The sequence below is a fragment of the Salvelinus namaycush genome, chromosome 19 (assembly GCF_016432855.1).
Source record: "Salvelinus namaycush isolate Seneca chromosome 19, SaNama_1.0, whole genome shotgun sequence".
Classification (NCBI taxonomy): domain Eukaryota; kingdom Metazoa; phylum Chordata; class Actinopteri; order Salmoniformes; family Salmonidae; genus Salvelinus; species Salvelinus namaycush.
Genome location: NC_052325.1, coordinates 23,980,593 through 24,000,240, shown reverse-complemented (window position 1 = coordinate 24,000,240; position 19,648 = coordinate 23,980,593). Strand labels below are relative to the sequence as shown.

Below are 19,648 nucleotides of genomic sequence, written 5' to 3'. Positions count from 1 at the left end.
CAAAAATAATGAAAGAAAGATGCGGAGAATGTTGGTGGTCGGAGGAGAATAGTTCTGTTAAGAACGGAACACAAAATGGATCTTTCAGCTCTGGTTCTGGTACTAGAAAGTATTCCTGAATCCTGCACACACCCACCACAACTCTCCTGGGTTCTAGAGCACTCAGCGTTAAAGCCAAGAAAACACAGCCCAGAGAAAGATAAGATAGTGAAACATTAACTTTGCATCATCATGAAAGCACAAGCCAACTTAGAAACACCCTAAATAACCACACATGTAAGGCTCTTGGAAGGTTTGTTCAAGGTTTCTTTCTGCACATATATCAAGTACTGTATGAAGCACTACTGTTTGTCAGGATACACATACCCGAGCAGAGGATGCCCTTGTGTCGGGCGCAGGAGAAGTCGTCACACTCGCAGAAGGTCCCGTAGATTTTCCCGAACTCTGAATCATAGCAGAGGCACTGGTTACAGCTGCACTCCCCTCTCCCACCACAGATCTGCATCCCCTCAGCCTGCCTGCAGGCGCTCAGGTACATGCTGCCAGCCTCACCCTCCTGGCACTCACAGCGGGCACCCAGGTAGCCCGGGTCACAGCGGCAGATACCACAAGTGTACTGTCCAATGGAGCTGCAGTGGGTACTGTTAGCCTGGGTCTGGTCGGTGCAGCCACAGTCACAGCGGTAGTCCACAGACACCTCCAGACGATCCTTGAAGCCCACAGGCTTGATGGTGAAGCTCTGCTGGGTACCTGGGGCGGGGCAGCCTCTGGCGTCTACACTCACGTTGAAGGACACCTGGAAGAAAGAAGAACAGTACAACAGGGTCAGTATATGGACTGGACTAGAGAAAACAAATGTGCCACAATTTGAGAACACTTCTCAATCAAGGAGTTGGGCTTTACAAAAAACAATGTCATAGTGACTATTATTCATAAGTGGATTTTTAAATGGCCTCCTTGACCTGGAACCATTACATTTTCACTATCTTCCTCCATATGACTCAGAACCTATTCTGCTTTCATTAGGCTTGGCTGGGACAGGACTGTGTATTACATATGACCTGCAAGCTGTTTTTTATACATGTGGACTTAATTAACTCAGACACACACCAAGACAGAGACACACACTGAGACAGAGACAGCAAGTTCAGAGGGAAAGGGGAAGAGCAAGATAAAGAGATAGAGTTCAGAGAAGAGAGGGCGGATAGAGTTCAGAGGAGAGTTGATGTGGCTCAGTCAGTTGATTAATCAGCCAATTTGAGCAGATGACACAGAAAGAACAGGACCTCCACCCATTTGATTGCTCTTAGGAAGGAAGTCTGAACAAGAGAGACACACCACCCTCCCTTTAGCATGGCCTGTCTCAACATGAACTGTTACTGTGCAGGGTTAGTGTTTGTCTCTCTGTACCTCAACTGCACAGCAACCATCTCCAGTGTGTGTGTACCTCAACTGCCACAGCAACCATCTCCAGTGTGTGTGTGTGTGTGTGTGTGTGTGTGTGTGTGTGTGTGTGTGTGTGTGTGTGTGTGTGTGTGTGTGTGTGTGTGTGTGTGTGTGTGTGTCCGTGAATGTGTAGCTGAACAACACAGCAACCATCCACACACTGGCTGTCGTAGATGAGGCAATGTTAATCTTTGTGGTTTCACTCCATTTAGATGGGATACTGGCGTGAATTCCCCCAGTTAAATAGATATTACCATAAATCTACAAAACGACAGAATACATGTCAGTTTCATATCATTACCTTCCATGAAACCTTGGAGTGTATTCTAAAGTGCCAGAGGCAAAACGAAACAAACAGACGAAACAAAAAAATGGGGAAATGCAGAAAACATAAGGATCGACTTCAATAACATCTAATAGAACTCATAAGAAATGTGGTTGACTTTTCAATACGTTCAACCAAACATATCTCTGGAGAAGTATGGTTCCTTTAATCACCAAAGTTCAGCAAGGAGGAAAACGAATCGACACAATATGGCCAACAATATGAGAGTAACACATGCAGCACTAGAAGAAGTCCAATGACTTGTCTGAGAAGGTTCACTCAACGTTTAAGTACAGTGAAAAGCCTTTCTTGCAAACTCAAAACCTAACAATCAACAACACTGTAAGACCGGAAAAAAACAAGAAATAAGAAGAAATATGAAGAACACAGTAAGTAAGTAAGTAAGCATAGTATATACAGGGTCAGTTCCAATACATATTTACAATGTGCAGGAATACTGGAGTGATGGAGGTAGATATGTATAGGGGTAAGTATACTATATACAGGGTCAGTTCCAATACCACATTTACAATGTTCAGGGGTGATGGAGGTAGATATGTATACGGATAAGGTGACTAGGCAACAGGATATAAGATAAACGGGTTGAAAATCACCATGAATATGCTTGCTAGCAGTTCTGCACAAGCTCTGAGAATGCGCCCTGGAATACCATCGGGCCCCGCAAGTGTTGACCTGTTTAAAGACCTTCCTCATGTCAGCCACAGAGAGCGAGATCACCCAATCCTCTAAGTCGGTGACGGCCCTCACACCCGGCACGATGTTGTTGTTGTCAACGCGTGCATACAGCCGTCTTCCTTTGTAATCCATAATGGACTGTAGCCCCTGCCACATGCGGTGGGCGTCGGAGGCTGTGTAGTATGATTCCACCTTATTCCTATATTGTCCTTTCTCACACTTGATGACTTTGCGGAGGTCATAACAGGACTTCTTGTACTTATTCCTGTCCTCGGCCGTAGCCTCAGGGTTGTCTACAATAGCTCTGTGTCTGGTAGCCCTGTCCTTTAGTTTACCGCCAACATCTGGGTTAATCCAGGGTTTTTTGATGGGGGAAGCAGCGAACCCTCACCGTGGAGACAACATCGCCAACACACTTTCTAATGAAGCTGGTGACTGAGGTGGTAGGCACGTCAATGTTATCGGCAGAGTCTCTAAACATATTCCAATCAGCGGTAGCAAAGCAGTCCTTTAGAATAATCTCAGATTCTGGTGATCATTTCTCAATGGAGCGAGTCACGGGTACTTCCTGTTTGAGTTTCTGCTTGTAAACAGCAAGCAGGAGTAGGGAGTCATGATCTGAATTGCCGAATGCCGGACGAGGGAGGGCCTTGTATGCTTGTTTATGGGTAGAATAACAGTGGTTTAGGACTTTATCGCCCCTAGTGGCGTTGGAGACGTATTGATGGAAGTTGGGCATCACTTGTCTCAGTGATGCGGAATAATAATCACCGGCAACCAGAAAGGCAGCCTCTGGATGTAGATTTTGTTGCTTGTTTATAGCCTTGTACAGTTCGTTAAGTGCCAGCTTGTTATTTTTCTTGTCCTGAGGTGGAATGTATGCAAGTCATGATAACAACTGAAAACTCCCTCGTGAGGTAGAAGGGTCAGCATTTGACCATCAGGTATTCCAAGACAGGTGAACAGTGGGTCGACACTTCCACCATGCTGGAGTTATCACACCAGTTGGTGATATGTAGAGGACATGACTGCAGAATTGTGGGACGTTTCTCCTGGGCAGTCCCTCTACCTCGTCCACTACAGCATAACACATGGAAGACCTGTCAGCCAGTCTCTCAATCTCGTCCACTACAGCGCAACACATAGAAAGCCTGTCCGACCGTCGCTCTTCCTTGTTCACTACAGCGTAAAACATGGAAAGCCTGTCTGACCGTCGCTCTTCCTTGTTCACTACAGCGTAAAACATGGAAAGCCTGTCCGACCGTCGCTCTTCCTTGTTCACTACAGCGTAAAACATGGAAAGCCTGTCCGACCGTCGCTCTTCCTTGTTCACTACAGCGTAAAACATGGAAAGCCTGTCCGACCGTCGCTCTTCCTTGTTCACTACAGCGTAAAACATGGAAAGCCTGTCCGACCGTCGCTCTTCCTTGTTCACTACAGCTAGTCCTCTTCCTAACGAGGTAATGAGATTTAAGGGACATGTGAGTCACGAGGAACTTAGCTCATTCAAACACTGGCTCATTAGGGAAACTAGTAGCTATGAGATAAAGCTGCTGGAGTAAAAAGACGGGGAACCAAATCAAATAAAGTCTATTGGTCACATACACATATTTAGCAAATGTTATTATGGGTGTAGCGAAATGCTTGTGTTCCTAGCTCCAACAGTGCAGTAGTATCTAAAAACAATTCACAATACACACACATCTAAAAGTAAAAGAATGGAAATATATAAATATTAGATTGAGCAATGTCGGCGTGGCATTGACTAAAATACAGTAGAATAGAATACACTATATACACATGAGGTGAGTAAAGCAGTATGTAAACATTATTTAAACATTATTAAAGTGGCTAGTGTTCCATTATTAAAATGGCCAGTGATTCCATGTCTATGTACAGTTGAAGTCGGAAGTTTACATACACTTAGGTTGGAGTAATTAAAACTTGTTTTTCAACCACTCCACAAATTTCTTGTGAACAAACTATAGTTTTGGCAAGTCGGTTAGGACATCTACTTTGTGCATGACAAGTATTTTTTTCAACAATTGTTTACAGACAGATTATTTCACTGTATCACAATTCCAGTGGGTCAGAAGTTTAAATACACTAAGTTGACTGTGCCTTTAAACAGCTTGGAAAATTCCAGAAAATGATTTCATGGCTTTAGAAGCTTCTGATAGGAATGGGCCAAGATTCACCCAACTTGTTGTGGGAAGCTTGTGGAAGGCTACCCGAAACGTTTGACCCAAGTTAAACAATTTAAAGGCAATGCTACCAAATACTAATTGATTGCATGTAAAATTCTGACCCACTGGGAATGTGATGAAAGAAATAAAAGCTGAAATAAATCATTCTCTCTACTATTATTCTGACATTTCACATTCTTAAAATAAAGTGGTGATCCGAACTGACCTAAGACAGGGAATTTTTACTAGGATTAAATGTCAGGAATTGTGAAAAACTGAGTTTAAATGTATTTGGCTAAGGTGTATGAAACTTCTGACTTCAACTGTATATAGGGCATCAGCCTCTAAGGTGCAGGATTGCTTAACTGGGTGGAAGCCGGCTAGTGATGGCTATTTAACAGGTCTGATGGCCTTGAGATAAGAGCTGTTTTCAGTCCTGGGGGGCAGGTAGTTTGCCCCCGGTGATGCGTTTGGCAGACCACACCACCCTATGGAGAGCCCTGCCGCTGCGGGCGGTGCAGTTGCCGTACTAGGTGGTGATATAGCCCGACAGGATGCTCTCAATTGTGCATCTCTAAAAGTTTGTGAGGGTTTTAGGGGCCAAGCCAAATATCTTCAGCCTCCTGAGTTTGAAGAGGCACTGTTGTGCCTTCTTCACCACACTGTCTGTGTGGGTGGACCATTTCAGATCGTCAGTGATGTGTACGCCAAGGAACTTGAAGCTTTCCACCTTCTCCACTGCGGTCCCATCGATGTGGATAGGGGCATGCTCCCTCTGCTGTTTCCTGAAGTCCACGATGAACTCCTTTGTTTTGTTGACGTTGAGTGAGAGATTATTTATTTTCCTGGCACCAGTCTCCCAGGGCACTCCCCTCTTCCCTGTAAGCTGTCTCATCATTGTTGGTCATCAGGCCTACTACTGTTGTGTTGGAGACGTGCCAGGCCATGCAGTCATGGGTGAACAGGGAGTACAAGAGGGGGCTAGGCACGCACCCTTGTGGGGCCCCAGTGTTGCGGATCAGCGAAGTGGAGGTGTTGTTTCCTACCTTCACCACCTGGGGGTCGACCCGTCAGGAAGTCCAGGACCCAGTTGCACAGGGCGGGGTTCAGACCCAAGGCCCCAAGCTTAATGATGAGCTTGGAGGGAAATATGGTGTTGAATGCTGAGCTATAGTCAATGAACAGCATTCGTACATAGGTATTCCCCTTGTCCAGATGGGATAGGGCACTGTGAAAAACTTTCCACCTTCTCCACTGCTGTCACGTTGATGTTGATAGGGGGGTGCTCCCTTTGCTGTTCCCTGAAGTCCACGATCATCTCTTTTGTTTTGCTGACATTGAGTGAGAGGTTATTTTCCTGACACCACACTCCGAGGGCCCTCACTTCCTCCATGTAGGCTGTCTCGTTGCTGTTGGCAATCAAGCCTACCACTGTTGTGTCGTCTGCAAACTTGATGACTGAGTTGGAGGTGTGAATGGCCACGCAGTCGTGGGTGAACAGGAGGGGGGCTGAGAACGCACCCTTGTGGGGCCCCAGTGTTGAGAATCAGCGCAGTGGAGATGTTACTTCCTACCCTCGCCACCTGGGGGCGACCCGTCAGGAAGTCCAGGACCCAGTTGCACAAGGTGGGGTCAAGACCCAGGGACTCCAGCTTAATGATGAGTTTGGAGGGTACTATGGTGTTGAATGCTGAGCTGTAGTCAATGAACAGCATTCTTACATAGGTATTCCTCTTGTCCAGATGGGATAGGGCAGTGTGATGGCGATTGTATCGTCTGTGGACCTATTGGGGCGGTAAGAAAATTGAAGTGGGTCAAGGGTGACAGTTAGGGTGGAGGTAATATTATCCTTGACTAGTCTGTCAAATCACTTCATGATGACAGAAGTGAGTGCTACAGGGCGATAGTCATTTAGTTCAGTTATATTGGCTTTCTTGGGAACAGGAACAATGGTGCCTATCTTAAAGCATGTGGGGACAGCACTGGTATAGGGATTGATTGAATATATCCGTAAACACACCAGCCAGCTGGTGTGCGCATGCTCTGAGGACGCAGCTAGGGATGCCGTCTGGGCCGGCAGCTTGCGAGGGTTAACACGCTTAAATGTCTCACTCACGTCGGCCACAGAGAAGGAGAGCCCACAGTCCATTGTGTTATCCTCAAAGCGGACGAAGAAGGTGTTTAGCTTGTCCGGAAGCAAGACACCTGTCCGCAACGTGGCTGGTTTTCCCTTTGTAGTCCGTGATTGTCTGTAGACCCTGCCACATACGTCTCATGTTGTTGAATTGTGACTCCACTTTGTGTCTCTGTACTGACGTTTTGTCTGTTTGATTGCCTTACGGAGGGAATAACTACACTGTTTGTATTTGGCCATATTCCCAGTCACCTTGCCATGGTTAAATGCAGTGGTTCGCACTTTCAGTTTTGTGCGAATGCTGCCATCTATCCACGGTTTCTGGTTTGGGTAGGTTTTAATAGTCACAGTGGGTACAACATCCCCTATACATTTCCTGATGAACTCAGTCACTGTATCCGTCGATGTTATTCTTAGAGGCTACCCGGAACATATTCCAGTGTGTGTGATCAAAACAATATTTAAGCATGGATTCCGATTGGTCAGACCAGCGTTGAATAGACCTTAGCACAGGTACCTCCTGTTTGAGTTTCTGCCTATAGGAAGGGAAAAGCAGATTTGCTGAAGGGAGGGCGGGAGAGGGCCTTGTAGGCATTTTCAAAAAGTTGAGTAGCAGTGGTCCAATGTTTTACCAGCGTGAGTACTACAGTCAAGGTGTTGGTAGAACTTCGGTAGCATTTTCCTCAAATTTGCTTTGTTAAAATCCCCAGCTATAATAAATGCAGCCTCGGGATATGTGGTTGCCAGTTTGCATAAAGTCCAGTGTAGTTCTTTGAGGGCCGTCGTGGTATCGGCTTGAGGGGGAATATACACGGCTGTGACTATAACCGAAGAGAATTCTCTTGGGAGGAAATACGGTCGGCATTTGATTTTGAGGTATTATAGGGCAGGTGAACAGAAGGACTTGAGTTTCTGTACGGTAGCACAATCACACCATGAGTAGTTAATCATGAAACATACACCCCCTCCTTTCTTCTTTCCGGAGAGTTCTTTATTCCTGTCTGCGCAATGTACTGAGAACCCAGATGGCTGTATGGACGGGGACAGTACATCCCGAGAGAGCCATGTTCCCGTCTAACAGAGTATGCCACAATCCCTGATGTCTCTCTGAAAAGAGATCCTCGCCCTGAGCTCATCCACTTTATTATCCAGAGACTCAACACCAGCAAGTAATATATTCGAAAGCGGTGGATGGTGTGCACGCCTCCCGAGTCGGACTAGAAGTCCACTCCGAATACCTCTTCCCCGCCGGCAGTGTTTCGGAGCAGCCTCTGGAACAAGTTCAATTGCCCTGCGGGGTACGAACAAAGGATCCAACTCAGGAAAGTCGCACTCCTGGTCGTAATGCTGGTGAGTTACCGCCGCTATGATATCCAAAAGTTCTTTCTGGCTGTATGTAATAACAGAAAACTAATTCTGGGATAATAATGTAAGGAATAACACACAAAAAATAAAATAGCTCCTAAGCAAAGTTGCTTAGGAGCTAGAAGCAGAGCTGCCATATCCATCTGCAAATCACAGGACATCACTGCTGTGATTGGGAGAGAGGGCTGGAATAGAGAAGTGGAGTAGAGGGAGCAGCAGATGATTCACCAGTTTGTCTCAATGAAAGAGTTGACTGCGTTACACAGTTGGCCTGTTAGCTCAGAGGTTGAGAGAAATTAAGTGTGTGGGGGGGGGGGGGGGGTGTAGCAGATGCGGTGTGTGTGCTTGCGTGCATGAGCAAAAGTTGATACAGCTGTGATACGCTGGCTGCCAAAACACACTAATTTTAAGAAGATGTTGTAAACGGTAGCCCAGCAGGACAATCTCCTTTACTCAGGGGAAAACTATTCTCATATTTGACAATGACATTTGATAGTACTCTGTGAATTTCAAGACAAAATTATATGTGGTAAATTCTATTAGATTCTCCTAACCCTGAAGAAGTTGTTCATTGTTACCAAGGAGAAATGTCCTGCAGTATGCGATTAAAATGCCTTTAGACTGTACTTTGTCTCCTTCACCGTGGCATTCAACAACATACTCCCTGAGAGACAGAGCCTGATAGACAGGGAGTGTGTTGGTGTAGTCTTAAAACCTCTTGAGCCTATGGGGGGTGATATTTCGATCTTGGAAAAATGAGTTCCCAAATTAAACTGCCTCGTACTCAATTCTTGCTCGTACAATATGCATATTATTATTACTATTGGATAGAAAACACTCTCTAGTTTCTAAAACCGTTTGAATTATTTCTCTGAGTGAAACAGAACTCATTCTGCAGCACATTTCCTGTCAGGGAGTGAGATTTCAGAAATCGAGGTCCCTGTTCTAGGGTCAGTTTATAAGTCCCCATGCAAGCTATGGGGCTACATGCACTGCATACGCCTTCCTCTAGATGTCAGTAAGCGGTGAGAATTTGAATGGAGTCGATTGCGCAATCTGGGACCTTATATAGGACCGTGGAACGGAAGGACCGTCCTTTTCAACAGTGCGCTTGACGCATGAAGACATCACAATGGCGTCCTGCAAACGCTTTCGTTTTAGTAGTTCTATATCTCCGGTCATGTTTTTATTCGTTATAGGTGTTAAAGACATCATAAGGTAGTTAATTTAAACCGACTTATAGCAGTTTATAGCAGTTTATTGCGATTTTCTGGGATTTCTTTGCCATGCGCTTTCACGAGTTGGACACCACTCCAGTTGGCGGCTAACATTAGCGGCTATTTCGACCGGACAAGAGGACATCTTTCAACCCAAAGACGATTGTTCTGGAGAAAGGACACCTTGCCCAAGATTCTGATGGAAGCTCAGCTAATAGTAAGCAGTCTTTATGCTGTTAATTCGTACTTATGTTGACAAATGTCAGATAATAATTCCGCCATGAATTATGGTGCGGTCTCGCTTTAGCGCACGCTGTATGCTTGAAGTAACGTTAATTTTAAAAATGTAACCCAGCGATTGCATTAAGAACTAATTTGTCTTTCAATTGCTGTCCAACCTGTATTTTTTAGTCAAGTTTTGGAATAGTTACTGATTAGATTAGGTGCCTCTTCAAAGATTTCTCCTGCCATTTTCTGGGCAGCTTTGCTACTTTTCTCATTGTATAACCACGATTTGTGCCGCTAAATATGCACATTTTCGAACAAACTCTATATGCATTGTGTAATATGATGTTATAGGACTGTCATCTGAAGAATTCTGAGAAGGTTAGTGAAAAAATTAATATCTTTTGGTGGTTTATACGTTATCGCTCTTTTTGCCTTGAATCAATGCTGGGGTGATGTTTGCACATGTGCTAAGCTAATATAACGCTATATTGTGTTTTCGCTGTAAAACCCTTAGAAAATCTGAAATATTGTCTGGATTCACAAGATCTGTGTCTTTCAATTGCTGTACGCTGTGTATTTTTAAGAAATGTTTTATGATGAGTAATTAGGTAATACACGTTGCTCTCTGTAGTTATTCTAGTCGCTTTGGGGAGAGTTGTGATGGTGGCTGCAATGGTAAACTATGATTTATACCTGAAATATGCACATTTTTCTAACAAAACATATGCTATACAATAAATATGTTATCAGACTGTCATCTGATAAAGTTGTTTCTTGGTTAGTGGCTATTTATATCTTTATTTGGTCGAATTTGTGATAGCTACTGATGCATTAAAAAAATGGTGGAGTAAGAAAAGTGGTGTCTTTTGCTAACGTGGTTAGCTAATAGATTTACATATTGTGTCTTCCCTGTAAAACATTTTAAAAATCAGAAATGATGGCTGGATTCACAAGAAGTGTATCTTTCATCTGGTGTCTTGGACTTGTGATTTAATGATATTTAGATGCTAGTATTTACTTGTGACGCTATGCTAGGCTATGCTAGTCAGCTTTTTTACTGATGGGGGTGCTCCCGGATCCGGGTTTGGGAGGAACTAGAAGTTAACAGCCTAATCTGTTTGTACGTATGGGACATATTTAGTACTCTTCAGGGTTTGAGAGAGTGTTGCCTTAAATAGAATATGGACTTAACTTTCTACACTGGAGTTAACACACGTCTGTTACCATGTGATCTTTGTTCTTCCATCGCCTTTGGTTTCACCAACAAACTCTTGTCGTGAGGACATTGACATGCAGCATCAGGCCCCCCAGCGAGGCTGCAGCAAGAGACCCTGGTTACGTCCCAAATGGCACCGTATTACCTATAAATGGCACTACTTTTAACCAGAGCACAATGGGCCGTGGTGAAAAGTAGTGCGCTACATAGGGAATAGGGTGCCATCTGGGACACATCCCATGTGACTGACACCTGGGATGCTTTCACAATAGGTTTTTCCTTGATTCCTCATGTCCTCTTTCCTCACCTCCTTCTCAAAAGGCATTGGAGGACAAGGTCAGAGGGGAGGGAGCCTAGATCATCTCCTCCAATGCGATTTGAGAAGGAGGCGAGGAGAGATGATGCAAGGAATCGAGGATAGATTCATTGGTAACGAGCCCCTGGGCTTTCAGCTGCTTCATGTTCTCTTTAGGAGGACAGATTGGCACTCAGAGATCTGCACAGCAAAATCCCCCGCTGCAGAACAAAAGACCGAGTTAGACCCATCACCCTGGCCATAGAGAGATGTGATTCCCCCCCATTCACTACCATTATTCATTCAGCCGCCATCCCCATTCCCCATCCCTACATTCAATTAAGACAAATAAGAATCAGTGAGGGAGACACTGGGGCTTTGGGAAGAACAATTCCACAAGACCCATCACCCTGGCAATAGAGAGATGGGATTCCCCCCATTCACTACCATTATTCATTCAGCCTCAATCCCCAGTCCCCGACTCCCCGTCCCTACATTCAATTAAGACAAATAAGGAATCAGTAAGGGAGTGAGGGAGACACTGGGGCTTTGGGAAGAACAATTCCACAGGGTCGGACCTCTGCGTGTTGGCGTGTAGCCCCACGCTAAGAGTTTCAATAGATCCTGTACAAATCTCTAATTGAGGCCAATATATCGAATAAAATGTTATTTGTCACATGCGCCGAATACAACAGGTGTAGACCTTGAGGTGAAACGCTTACTTACAAGCCCTTAACCAACAATGCACTAACAATAAAATGCCATACCAATAACGTTTTGGCCCATGGTGTTGCAGAATATTCTTTATTTTTGGTGACTTGAGATTTCAAAGAAGTAAAAAAGCCCTGACATTTCTGTCCTAAAAATCTGATTTTAGAGGAGCCTCAAGATTTGAAAATCCTCAGGCTCCTCTATCAATATAGACAAGCCTGAGGATTTAAACAGTGCAGAATTCAAAGCGATTAAGATGTGCAGTGATCCCACGTCCCCTTACGTTTCTTAGAGTATTGTTTTTCTGAAACAAAGGAAGAGAAGAATGCATTCCATCTAAAATGGCAAGAACACACCATGGGCCAAATGTTATCAAGACAAAGGAGATGATTGTGGACTACAGCAAAAGGAGGACTGAGCACGCCACCATTCTCATCGACGGGGCTGTAGTGGAGCAGGTTGAGAGCTTCAAGTTCCTTGGCGTCCACATCACCAACAAACTAACATTGTCCAAGCACACCAAGAAAGTCGTGAAAAGGGCACGACAGAACCTATTCTCCCCCAGGAGACTGAAAAGATTTGGCATGGGTCCTCAGATCCTCAAAAGGATCTACAGCTGCACCATCAAGAGCATCCTGATGGGTTGCATCACTGCCTGGTATGGCAACTGCTCGGCATCCGACCGCAAGGCACTACAGAGGGTAGTGAATACGGCCCAGTACACCACTGGGGCCAAGCTAACCCAAATATAAAATATATTTGGATTTGTTTGTTTGTTTGTTTAAAACCTTTTTGGTTACTACATGTGTTATTTCCTAGTTTTGATGTCTTCACTATTATTCTACAATGTAGAAAATAGTAAAAATAAAGAAAAACCCTTGAATGAGTAGGTGTGTCCAAACTGTTGACTGGTAATGTATACTGAACAAAAATATAAAACGCAACATGAAACAATTTCAAATATTTTACTGAATTACAATTCATAGAAGGAAATCAGTCAATTGAAATGGATTTCACATGACTGTGCAGGGGCGCAGCCATGGGTGGGCCTGGGAAGACATAGGCTCACCCACTTGGGAACCAGGTCCACGCACTGGGGAGCCAGGCCCAGCCAATCAGAATGAGTTTTTCCCCACAAAAGGGCATTATTGCAGACAGAAATACTCCTCAGCACCCACCCTCCTCAGACAATCCCGCAGGTGAAGAAGATGGATGTGGAGGTCCTGGGCTGGAGTGGTTACACGTGGTCTGCGGTTGTGAGGCTGGTTGGATGTACTGCCAAATTATCTTAAACGACGTTGATCGAGAAATTAACATTAAATTATCTGGCAACAACTCTGTTGGACATTCCTGTAGTCAGCATGCTAATTTCATGCTCCCTTAAAACTTGAGACATCTGTGGCATTGTGTTGTGACAAAACTGCACATTTTAAAGTAGCCTTTTATTGTCCCCAGCACAAGGTGCACCTGTGTAATGATCATGCTGTTTAATCAGCTTCTTGATATACCACACCTGTCAGGTGGATGGATTATCTTGGCAAAGAAGAAATGCTCACAACAGGGATGTAAACAAATTTGTACACAACATTTTAGAGAAATAAGCTTTTTGTGCATATGGAACATTTCTGGGATATTTTATTTCAGCTCGTGAAAAATGGGACCAACACTTCACATGTTGCATTCATATTTTTGTTCAGTATACATTTTTAAGATACAGACAATTTTGACTTTCCAGCTTGGCCACATAGCGAAAATCCATGGAAAGCCGGGAGGCCTATGTAAGACTCACCGTGTCTCCAATCTTGAGGTCGGCACACTTCCTGAGGCCTGGGAGAGGCTGTCCGTCCTGACAGGTGGCAGTGAAGGACAGACTGAGGTCTTCAGGTTGATCCCACACGGTCAGCTCCACCTTGGACCGGATGTTCTGGAGGGAGGACACAGACAGAGAGAGGCTTGAATAAACTCACAAAAGCATATGCCTTGAACACAAAAACACAGACCCTTATGAATAAGTACTTTTGACCTTTACATCAAAGTAGTAAATGTTTGATTTATTTGAAAACAAGACAGATGGTCCACTGGTCAACTATCCAAACACAAGTCTGATCAAAGACTAATCAATAGATCACATGAGAGTTAAAGTTTCTCTGTATATTAGAGTTGGCACAGAGGTTCCCTGGTGGTTTCTATACTATTTGAATGTTACATTTAGGGTTGCAAAGGTTCGGAAACTTTCCGGTACATTTCTGGAATTTCAGGAAATGTTCCATGGGAAGTTAAGCCCGGGAATTTTGGGAATGTTGCTTAAATTCATAAAAAAAGTTAGCTGATAACAGTGAAGCTTTTTTGTGGGATATACACAAGGCAATTCTAGGTCTTGTGGCATATTATGGTTAAAATATCCCCAATTCAATGGAATTGCAACCCTCTGCATGCACAGTGCATTCTTCCATCACATGTACAGTGCATTCTTCCATCACATGCGCAGTGCACTCTTCCATCACATGTACAGCTGTTTCTCAAGATCTTGCACACTAATGAGATGCTATTGAGTCCTCACTACTACACTGTCTGAGCCAAGGACTACATGCTTTCTGGTAAGTTTTGATTACAATACTGGGTGTGGTGAATATACACTGCTCAAAAAAATAAAGGGAACACTAAAATAATACATCCTAGATCTGAATGAATGAAATATTCTTATTAAATACTTTTTTCTTTACATAGTTGAATGTGCTGACAACAAAATCACACAAAAATTATCAATGGAAATCAAATGTATCAACCCATGGAGGTCTGGATTTGGAGTCACACTCAAAATTCAAGTGGAAAACCACACTACAGGCTGATCCAACTTTGATGTAATGTCCTTAAAACAAGTCAAAATGAGGCTCAGTAGTGTGTGTGGCCTCCACGTGCCTGTACGACCTCCCTACAACGCCTGGGCATGCTCCTGATGAGGTGGCGGATGGTCTCCTGAGGGATCTCCTCCCAGACCTGGACTAAAGCATCCGCCAACTCCTGGACAGTCTGTGGTGCAACGTGGCGTTGGTGGATGGAGCGAGACATGATGTCCCAGATGTGCTCAATTGGATTCAGGTCTGGGGAACGGGCGGGCCAGTCCATAGCATCAATGCCTTCCTCTTGCAGGAACTGCTGACACACTCCAGCCACATGAGGTCTAGCATTGTCTTGCATTAGGAGGAACCCAGGGCCAACCGCACCAGCATATGGTCTCACAAGGGGTCTGAGGATCTCATCTCGGTACCTAATGGCAGTCAGGCTACCTCTGGCGAGCACATGGAGGGCTGTGCGGCCCCCCAAAGAAATGCCACCCCACACCATGACTGACCCACCGCCAAACCGGTCATGCTGGAGGATGTTGCAGGCAGCAGAACGTTCTCCACGGCGTCTCCAGACTCTGTCACGTCTGTCACATGTGCTCAGTGTGAACCTGCTTTAATCTGTGAAGAGCACAGGGCGCCAGTGGCGAATTTGCCAATCTTGGTGTTCTCTGGCAAATGCCAAACGTCCTGCACGGTGTTGGGCTGTAAGCACAACCCCCACCTGTGGACGTCGGGCCCTCATACCACCCTCATGGAGTCTGTTTCTGACCGTTTGAGCAGACACATGCACATTTGTGGCCTGCTGGAGGTCATTTTGCAGGGCTCTGGCAGTGCTCCTCCTGCTCCTCCTTGCACAAAGGCGGAGGTAGCAATCCTGCTGCTGGGTTGTTGCCCTCCTACAGCCTCCTCCACGTCTCCTGATGTACTGGCCTGTCTCCTGGTAGCGCCTCCATGCTCTGGACACTACGCTGACAGACACAGCAAACCTTCTTGCCACAGCTCGCATTGATGTGCCATCCTGGATGAGCTGCACTACCTGAGCCACTTGTGTGGGTTGTAGACTCCGTCTCATGCTACCACTAGAGTGAAAGCACCGCTAGCATTCAAAAGTGACCAAAACATCAGCCAGGAAGCATAGGATAAGTGGTCTGTGGTCACCACCTGCAGAACCACTCCTTTATTGGGGGTGTCTTGCTAATTGCCTATAATTTCCACCTGTTGTCTATTCCATTTGCACAACAGCATGTGAAATTTATTGTCAATCAGTGTTGCTTCCTAAGTGGACAGTTTGATTTCACAGAAGTGTGATTGACTTGGAGTTACATTGTGTTGTTTAAGTGTTCCCTTTATTTTTTTGAACAGTGTATTTTATATGACATACATTATTTTTTGTTAACTAGTAAATAGTAGCCTACAGCAAAGTGTGTTTAAATCATTTCTAACTTGTTAACAATTTCTGCTAGTTAGTTTTTGCTACCTTGTGGATTTTAGCTTGCTTGAGCCTGCTAACTGAGGAGTGTTAATTCACCTGTTTCCATACATGTTTCATTTTAAAACATTTATCTTACAAAGGAGTTGTTTAATCTAACTGCTTAACTATTTATCTGTACATGGAATTGTATTATTTTTTATTTCTTTTTACAAATGTTTTTCTAATCTTTACAGGAAAATGCCACGGGCACTATCTGATATGTGGAGACGTTTCACTCCAGCTAATGTAGAAGGAAAAGCTGTGTACATTTGCAAATACTGTGCCAAATCATATGTGAAGAATGCAATAAAGATGCAGAATCATATGGCTAAGCGCATAAAGTTCCCTCAGCGCTCACAACAAGCAACCTCTGACAAAAGTCCCTCTACTTCTATTCGAGGTGAAAATTAGGAATCAGACACCTTATCGATATTAACAGCTAATGGTCCTCCTGGAATCAGAAGTTTTTTTTACTCAATGGAGGAACGTAGTCAGAGAAATGCTGATGAATGTCTTGCTCGAGCTGTGTATACAACTGGTTCACCCCTGATGCTCACAGGCAATGTGTATTGGAAGAGATTTCTGGATGTTCTTCGCCCAGCATACAGCCCTCCAACCAGACAGCCCTCCAACCAGACATGCTTTATCTACTCATTTGCTGGATGCAGAGTTCAACAGAGTTCAAGTGAAGGTCAAGCAAATCATAGAGAAAGCAGACATCTCTGATGGGTGGTCGAATGTTTGTGGGCAAGGAATAACTAACTACATCATCTCCACCCCTCAACCAGAGCACAGACACAAGGGACAACAGACACACCGGTCTCTACATTGCAGATGAGCTGAAGGCAGTCATCAATGACCTTGGACCACAGCAGGTATTTGCACTGGTGACAGACAATGCTGCGAACATGAAGGCCGCTTGGTCTAAAGTGGAGGAGTCCTACCCTCATATCACACCCATTGGCTGTGCTGCTCATGCATTGAATCTGCTCCTCAAGGACATCATGGCACTGGACACAATGGATACACTCTACAAGAGAGCTAAGGAAATGGTTAGGTATGTGAAGGGTCATCAAGTTATAGCAGCAATCTACCTCACCAAGCAAAGTGAGAAGAATAAGAGCACCACATTGAAGCTGCCCAGCAACACCCATTGGGGTGGTGTTGTCATCATGTTTGACAGTCTCTTGGAGGGGAAGGAGTCTCTCCAAGAAATGGCCATATCACAGCCTGCCGATATGGACAGCCCCATCAAGAGGATCCTCCTGGATGATGTATTTTGGGAGAGAGTGGTAAGCAGCCTGAAACTCCTGAAACCTATAGCAGTAACCATTGCACGGATTGAGGGAGACAATGCCATCCTGTCTGATGTTCATACTCTCCTTGCAGATGTAAGAGAAGAAATCCGTATTGCCCTGCCCACTTCACTGTTGCTCCAAGCAGAGGAAACTGCAGTTCTGAAATACATCAAAAAGCGTGAAGACTTCTGCCTTAAGCCCATACATGACGCAGCGTACATGTTGGACCCCAATTATGCTGGCAAGAGCATCCTGTCTGATGCAGAGATCAACAAGGCCAATGGTGTCATCACTACCGTGTCTTACCACCTTGGCCTGGATGAGGGCAAGGTTCTTGGCAGTCTGGCGAAGTGCACTTCCAAGCAAGAGCTTTGGGATGGAGATGAGATATGTTGGCACGACTGCCATATTGCATCAGCCACCTGGTGGAAGGGACTTTGTGGATCTGAGGCTCTTTCCCCTGTTGCCTCCATCATCCAAATCCCACCAACATCAGCTGCCTCAGAGCGCAACTCGTCCTTGTTTGGGAACACACACACACACCAAAGCACGCAATAGGCTGACCAATACAAGGGTTGAAAAATTGGTGGCCATCTGGGCAAATTTGAGGCTTTTTGAGCCTGACAACGAGCCATCCTCAACAAGGTTGGAAAGTGACAGTGAAGATGAGGCCTCAGAGTCTGATGTTCAAGAGGTGGACATTGAGGAGGTCCAGGGTGAAGACATGGAAGCCTGAGAGGAAAACAACCAAAGCCTTAGTCTCTAGACTATCATTTTACAGATGCATGTTGAAAATGTTTTTTGGGAGATGCGATGGATCATTGGGGATCATTCAATATTCCCTTTCTTTGTTGTTCAGTGAAATCATCCCATGTGAAGAGTCAACTCATTTAATTAAAGTTCAATTCGTAACTAAATAGTTTTTTTTATTTCTATTGGAAGGATTTAATAATTTGCAATTATGTCTACTTATGATAAGGTAAAAGGTTTATGTCTCTGTCTTCATATGATATGGTAAATATATCCAATGCAAAAAACATCTACATTTGTAACGGCTTTCGTCTTCCTCCTCGTCTGAGGAGGAGAAATTAGAAGGATCGGAGGACCAATGTGCAGCGTGGTAATTATTCACCTTGATTTAATAAAAGTGAACACTCAAAATACAAAAAACAACAAATGTGAAAAAACCGAAACAGTTCTGTCTGGTGCAGACACAAGAAGACTGAAGACAACCACCCACAAAACCCAACACAAAACAGGCTACCTAAATATGGTTCCCAATCAGAGACAACACAAAACACCTGCCTCTGATTGAGAACCATATCAGGCCAAACACAGAAATAGGAAAACACAGAAATACACACATAGACTGCCCACCCCAACTCACGCCCTGACCATACTAAATAAAGACAAAACAAAGGAAATAAAGGTCAGAACGTGACAACATTTAAATGGTATTAATATTAATTCCCATATATTCCCGTTAATTCCCACGGGAAGTTTCCACCCCTGAATATTCCCCAAAATGTGCAACCCTAGTTACATTCTTCCAGTGCCCCTGGCATTGGATCCACTCAGAAACACCACCACTCAGCATTTTATAATGAAACCAGTAAGAGCCTGTAATCCAATCTGTTTCTGTTAGCAGTTGGGATGGAAAAGAGAGAAACATGGAGAATAGGAGAGAGAATAAAATTCCTTGGTTAAGCAAGGTTTATAATGGTTTATTCTGTCTTTTATGATCCTACCCCACAGTGGTTCGGTTGGCATGGATACGGAGTGTGTGTACAATAGCGTGGCTTTTCCGCTACGTGCCAGCCGTGTCTGTATTTTACGAGAGTATGTGTTCTCTCCAACGCATCACAGCTACAGAACTGTGACAGGAGTGTTATCAGAACCACGCCAGGCTGGCATATACCCATGACTGATTGAACCATGCCTGACTGACAGACAGATAGCCATGATTGATCTCTGCCTTGCTTTGGCCTATATTGGGAAAAGAACACAATGAACTGAGAATGACTTTTTCTTCTCTGATAACAAAATGTGTTGAAATAGCTAAATTGCTTTTGCATTGAAACCGCACCACCCTCAATAAAGACCGTGCTACGAAGCCAATGTTGTGGTATCTTGATAAGTGAATAGATGTACAGAATATAGGCAACACTTTGCTCGTTGGTGGTCATCCATATTTGACATTCTCAACACTTTGTT

General features: G+C 44.4%; 1 protein-coding gene across 1 annotated transcript in view; it reads right to left on the bottom strand.

Moving 5' to 3' along the window:
* LOC120064251 (integrin beta-5-like) overlaps positions 1-19,648 on the bottom strand; it is an 85,590-nt gene that overhangs the window by 55,746 nt on the left and 10,196 nt on the right. Inside the window, exons 9-10 of the mRNA XM_039014687.1 lie at positions 13,609-13,743; positions 367-796 (exon numbers count right to left, since the gene is read on the bottom strand). Of these exons, the coding sequence (XP_038870615.1) occupies positions 367-796; positions 13,609-13,743 (565 nt within the window). The remainder of the gene's footprint in view (positions 1-366; positions 797-13,608; positions 13,744-19,648) is intronic.